Source organism: Mizuhopecten yessoensis, unplaced genomic scaffold, assembly GCF_002113885.1.
Source record: "Mizuhopecten yessoensis strain PY_sf001 unplaced genomic scaffold, ASM211388v2 scaffold1961, whole genome shotgun sequence".
NCBI classification, from domain to species: Eukaryota; Metazoa; Mollusca; class Bivalvia; order Pectinida; family Pectinidae; genus Mizuhopecten; species Mizuhopecten yessoensis.
The window spans coordinates 796392-803153 of record NW_018404308.1 but is presented as its reverse complement, the minus strand read 5'-3'; the positions used below and the strand labels follow the sequence as shown (position 1 = coordinate 803153).

The window sequence follows — 6762 nt, the reverse complement described above, 5'->3', positions numbered from 1 at the left end:
CATGCACAATATTTACAATACGTTTAGTATCGGAGTAGTATCGATATAATAGCCCGATTTCCGAAAGCAGTTAGTTAACGTTGGGCGTTATCATTTTCTTTTCATTTATTTCTCCGATCTCTTAATTTCGTTTTCTTTTCTATCAACGATTTAAAATGTAAACAAAGCAACTTGTTCATCATTACATCTTGTCCTCATTTACACATATAATGTTAACACGAGACTATTAATCCCAGGGTGGTGTGTTCTAGCCAGGTCTAGATAGAGCGCTGTATAAAAAAACAAAAAAAAACAACAACAATTCTCCAAATATTTCTCCGATATCTCCTATATTTACATTTCACAACAATCCTATGGTAATTTTAAAGAGTCACATATTTTTTTGACGGTCAACGATCACATTCTCTCGTAATAATATACTCCGTCATTGACACTATTGTCTTGGTAAAAAATTTAAAATGTAAAAAAAGCAATTTGTTCATCATTACATCTTGTCATAATGTAAACACGAGCCTATTAATCCCAGGGTGGTGTTCTAGCCTAATAGGGGATTGTTTGTTCTTACAAATTGATTTGTCAATCAAATTTCCCATAAAGCATCTTTGTGACCAATGTGGTGAAATTGCATTGATCTGTATTCCATAGTTTGATGAAAGCGCTCGTAAAATTAAAAGGAAAACAATACTCGGCACATCCCGTAAAATTAAAAAGAAAAAATAAACCGCCCAACGTGGGGCTCGAACCCACGACCCCGAGATTAAGAGTCTCGTGCTCTACCGACTGAGCTAGCCGGGCTGTTGTTAAAAATCGGTGGACGGTTTTATAACTCTTTCGCATCTGTACACTAGCGAGTTAACGTGTACATTCTGACGAGCGTACATACTCCTTCTCCACCAGAACACCGCGAGACACAAACAAAACAAACACATGTTCAATAATACCCTATTTTTATAAAAGTCGGTCCTTTCGTTGATTCCTCATCGTGTAAACAACCTTGAGTGTGACCATCGAGGCGTCACATGTGTTTCGGAACCCCTCTAGAGATAGCGTACGCCATAATAATAGTCTCGCTAGAATCTACACTACGGACGGATTTACGATAAGAGATATAGGCTATAGCTAGTTTGATTGTGTTGCCTGTACATAGCTACATGAATCGGATGAAACCTATGAAAAGACAAGCATTACGAACTATTATTCAAAATAGAATTCATTCAACGATGGACTTTGTGCATAACGATCATATCATCTATCAGCAGAGTAATTCTGGATTCATGGTGACATTATGGTTACCTCATTTACACATCTCTTGTCATAACAAAAAAATCTTCATCATCCGATCTTTGCTGGTGAACTATTTCGATACTTATATCAAGTTATAGTGCTTATAGACACGGCAGACCGCTCGACTCGCACGATGATAACAAAAGGAGATTATGCAGATCACATAGACATTTTTGGGGGAAATAATTGTGAAAATAACTGATTATTCATGAAAAAAAAAAATCCTACAATTTATTATCAAACTTATGTTTCGAATTGTTCAAATCTTGCTATAACTAGTTATAACTCAAGTGTGACTTTTTCTTACAAAACAAGTGTATCTTTAGGACATTTAGATAGATTTGACTATATACATGTACTTAATTTCGAATGACTCATTTTCCTTATGTGTAGGAGGAGAACCATGTTTCTCCCAGAAAATGTATGTATAATATTAAATTTGCAGGTACGGGGTGGGGGTTATATAATTTGTCGGTAGGGCCCAAACACTCTTGTTTATCTCTCACCCTGTAGGGTGTATTTCAAATTTCAAAAGTATTTTATTGACAATACATATATAATACAAACATATAAGTTATCATTAAAGAAGATATTAGAACAGTATTGACAAAAGAATAAGACAACAGGCTTTGCCTATATCAGTCTTCTTCTAATTCCGGTAGATATGTACAATGCTTAAATATATAAAATGTTGTGATTCGTTTCCTCTCACACTCATGCACACCCACACCCACACCAGCTTATGTCTAATACTCGTTATTTAAGGGATAAAACTTGCCTGAATAACAATAATTATAACAATACATGAATATTCATTTGGAAATTTATCTAGCACGTATAAGTAACGAAACGTTTTGATGATTTAATATAAGAGTCAACATGTATAAGAATAGTTTTATTTAATTGGTTGGATGCATTACTAATACCATATACTAAACAGTGCAGATTTAAATATCCTACTAGATTATAAATAGTGGTAATATGATGCCTAATATTAGAATACAGAGGACATTGAAAGAAAAAATGTATTAGATCTTCCCTCTGTACACCACATACACAGGAAGCATCATCAATCAGATGGTCTTGTAACTTATCACAGTTAAGATCACTTTTAAAATTTCTTAGCTGACATAAAATTATGTTAAGTTTCCTCGGAACACAGTTAATAAAAGTTTCTGAGACGGATGTATCAAAGGTTTTTTTAAGTTTCTTTTTAAAAGATGAAATTGAGATGGAGTCTCGTACAGTGCTATCAAGTGCATTCCATTTTACCATTGTAGAAGGGAAGAAGCTATTCATATAAGTAGTAGTTCTTGTCTGTGGTATATTAAAGAATCTGTTATTTCTGAAGGTATAGTTATTATTTACATTTAGAAATGGTTGAATGATATTATCGAGATAAGTTGGAGTGTAATTATTAAGAATCTTATACATTAATGTTAGTTTATGATTTTGTCTTCGTGTGTGTAATGTTTCAAGTTGTGTTTCAGTATACAGAATATGATGAGATGTACCTCGTCTGAGGCCAGTAATTAAACGCATAGCTTCTAGTTGAACTGATTCTAAAAGATCTGATTCCGATTTGGTACAATTATCCCATACTATATCAGAATATTCTAGCACAGGTCTTATATAAGAGACATATAATGTTTTTAATGTATTCCTATCAACTGTAGTTTTTAAAATTCTAAGAATACTTAGTCTAGAGTTCGCTTTCTTATAAATATTTGAAATGTGATCTGACCATGTCCCTTTACTGTTAAATGTTAGTCCTAAGTGAGTATGGTGTTCATGTTGTGCAATTGGAGTATTGTTAAATAGCAGTTGAGGATGATTGTTAATGTGTCTACGAGAGAAGTTAATAGCTACAGTCTTATTCGGATTGAATAGGATCTGCCATCGCTTTGACCATTCAGAGATTGAGTCAAGATCATCATTAAGCATGTTAGTAGGTGTTGTAAGGTCATTGTTATNAAACCTGTAGGGTGTACACGGTGATAACATAAATATACATATAGTCCAGTCACTAGCAAGTAGCATGCACTTTTAACATGAGCATACTTGTCTTTTATAAAATACTGGTTAATGACATTACATGTTCTAACTGAGTTAATTGAAACGTGTTGTTTTTAAATATTTCATAGACAGTGTGATTGTTCTCTTACCGTCTCTAATACTTGTATTTCATAAATAGTGTGATTGATCTTTTACCGTCATTTGGACTGGACACTGAAAATGTTTATATGTAGTGTGATTTTATGAATATTATGTGTTTGACAAGAAAATAGAATAACTTTTGAACTTTGAACCATTGTCCATCACATTACGTAACAGGATTAGTGTAATAGCCTTTACCTTGTGGACACTGACCACAGGTGCTTGTTCCTACCACGGACTTAGATAGCCTAATCTAATATCCGTGATCCTACAATTAGTGACACCTGTCACTCAAAGCTCAGATAATTACCTTAATTGTACGTATTTAGTTATTATTATTATTTCTTCCAATTTGAAGAGTCACAGTTACATTTATACAAGTTAATTAAAGTTCAATTCATAACTTACGTACAAAAATAGTTCGTAATGCATGAAACATAAATTATTAACACATTGTTCGTCTGTGATGAAATGTTTGCACAATCTCAATAGGGTAATTCATTCTCAGAATAACATGCATTTCATTACAATTTTATTTTTTATTTCAACATTTTATCTACAGAAATAGCACAAATCAGTACACAGTTTTCATAATCTAATTCACATAACTTGTACTGGAGGATACCTCCAAGTAGTATGTGAATTAAATTGTAGTCTGACAAGGAGTGCAAGTAAACAAGTCGTTCTATATCAAACTCAGTACTTTTAAGGCACCAGATATCGTCTCTGAGTTTCTGAGCTTCAATATATACACGGTAACATTTTAAAGCAGACGGAAAAACTTTTGTCTTACTTATTTTGGCTACAGTTAATGGGTTGAGAGTTCTGGGGTGAGCACCAGACCTTATAAGAGCCAAAGTACCACTTTTTGTATTTTCTACAAACCGTCTCTGTTCTATCTGATGAACAAAATTTAGGATTTAACATAACACCAAAGTGAGTATTATATTCAGCATCATATAAATACACAACTTGTTGCAAAACAAATGTGTAACATAAATAATAACGTATCACCTCAATTCTTAAAAATTATGTTCATATAGACGAGGCTACCATAGCCGCCACCTTTGTTATTCTTGAGTTTTACACAAAAAACCTCCTCCAGAAACATATCTCTGTCGTGATGAATCTTATTTTGGATATCATCAATGTTAATTGACACGTCTTGGAAAAAGGCGTCATCAAAAGACTCGTGTACTTCATTACTAAAGAGCTTGTTAAAATGATCACCCCAAGCTTCTACAATTTGTTCAGGTTCGCGTAGAGTGATACCGCTATGTATCATTTCTGTCAGACAACCACGGACATTGAGACAACGACCTTTGAACAGTTTTCAGAAGAATTTTTGGTCAACATCTCCAGATTTATCAATTTCAGCGAATTGCTTTTAACACACCGGGAATATTTTGGACACTTCAGAATAGCCCACCGTCAAGTCGGACGTTATCTCTAATTAAACTTCAAAGTTTAGCTTTTATCAAGTCTTACGTCACCATTTCAACTATACAAAACGTGCGGAGAAACCGTATGTTACAGATGTCATTACTGCTGCGAAATAACCACTCGGGGTTCACACACAGTTCACAGAAATTTTGAACCATTTCGTCAGCCAAACCCTGACTCTGCTCACATAACCCAACACTATATACGGTGTAACACGTAACCTCGCATGTTCCATTAGGTTTGTTATGTAACTGCATGGCGTCGGAACATCACGTGTTGTATCACTGAATGACAACTATTGGTGTTAGGGTTTTCCTTCCTTTCATATGTTCCTATTTTGATAAATTTGTTCTATCGTTGTATCTGTTTATTGGTAGATACCCAGCTGAAGCCGAGATGTGTTGACCTCCAGCGCACGTTTAACAGGAGCGTACATCGCACGAGCGCCTACGAGATCCCGAACCTGATATTAAGACGGGGCCAGACATTCGACATCAGCATCACATTCGACAGATCATTTACCGAGTCTACAGACGACATCGTCCTCAAATTTGTGACAGGTAAATGTCAAGTCTGACAAAACAATCAGGCATTGACCATTGAAACTAGTTATAAGCATACCAGTGAGCAGACATTTGTCGCTTCACCTCTTTTTATTTCATTGTAAAATTTATAAGACAAAATATACATACCCCGGTACATCGTTCGATTAAATCTGCAAATAAAACATAATAAGAAAATATATTTTAAATCAGACAATATATGTCACATAACTGTACCCAGAACTCGCGATATTAAATCTGACGAATTAGGTGATTAGAGATAGGCTTGGGTTAAAAAGTTACCGTTAAAGCATGAGTATAACTAGAATGGAGAGTAAATGTAACTAAGATCTAGGTAAGGTGAATAGATTTTTTTTGTGTTCTTTTGAAGATATATCAAAATTTTAAAGTATACTTTGGTAATTTAATGTTTAATTTAAGTTAGAAATCTTGGGTTAGCGTTTGAGTTGGGCTATACTTTTTAGCCTTTTGAGTAAGAAATTAGGATTGTTGTTTAAAGTTAGGTTTTACGGGTTAGCGTTAAAAGTTAGGTTTTGGAGTTTGTGTGCAGTTTATGTGAAGCATACCTATGATTGTACCCGTAACCCGCCTCTCTATGAGCCGGGGATGGTACCCGTAACCCGCCCCTCTATGAGCCGGGGATGGTACCCGTAACCCGCCCCTCTACGAGCCGGAGATGGTACCCGTAACCCGCCCTCAAACGAGCCGGGGATGGTTCCCGTAACCCGCCCCTCTATGAGCCGGGGATTGTACCCGTAACCCGCCCCTCTACGAGCCGGGGATGGTACCCGTAACCCGCCCCCCTACGAGCCGGGGATGGTACCCGTAACCCGCCCCTCTATGAGCCGGGGATGGTCCCCGCAACCCGCCCCTCTACGAGCCGGGGATGGTACCCGTAACCCGCCCCTCTATGAGCTAGGGGTGGCTCCCGTAACCCGCCCCTCTATGAGCCGGGGATGGTATCCGTAACCCGCCCCTCTATGAGCCTTGGATTGTTCCAGTAACCCGCCCCTCTATGAGCCGGGGATGGTTCCTGTAACCCGACCCTCTATGAGCAGGGGATGGTAACCGTTACGCGCCCCTCTATGAGCCTGGGATGGTAACCGTTACCCGCCCCTCTATGAGCCTGGGATGGTTCCCGTAACCCGCCCCTCTATGAGCCAGGGATGGTACCCGTAACCCGCCCCTCAATGAGCCGGGGATTGAATCCGTAACCCGCCCCTCTATGAGCCTGGGATGGTATCCGTAACCCGCCTCTCTAGGAGCCGGGGATGGTTCCCGTAACCCGCCCCTCTATGAGCCGGTGATGGTACCC

The 6762-nt window shown here is 37.5% G+C and overlaps 1 protein-coding gene, 1 long non-coding RNA gene and 1 other non-coding gene across 4 annotated transcripts in view; 1 reads left to right on the top strand and 2 right to left on the bottom strand.

Moving 5' to 3' along the window:
- Positions 1-6762, top strand: part of LOC110443572 (protein-glutamine gamma-glutamyltransferase K-like) — an 84573-nt gene that overhangs the window by 54734 nt on the left and 23077 nt on the right. For both annotated transcript variants that reach the window (XM_021487860.1, XM_021487867.1), the window contains one exon: positions 5262-5444. In XM_021487860.1, the coding sequence (XP_021343535.1) occupies positions 5262-5444 (183 nt within the window). The remainder of the gene's footprint in view (positions 1-5261; positions 5445-6762) is intronic.
- LOC110443584 overlaps positions 1-6762 on the bottom strand; it is a 28605-nt gene that overhangs the window by 18415 nt on the left and 3428 nt on the right. The window contains exon 2 of the long non-coding RNA XR_002462131.1: positions 5577-5599. This is a non-coding gene — a long non-coding RNA (uncharacterized LOC110443584). The remainder of the gene's footprint in view (positions 1-5576; positions 5600-6762) is intronic.
- Trnak-cuu lies at positions 723-795 on the bottom strand. Its single transcript has one exon. It is a non-coding gene; the product is annotated as a tRNA-Lys (tRNA).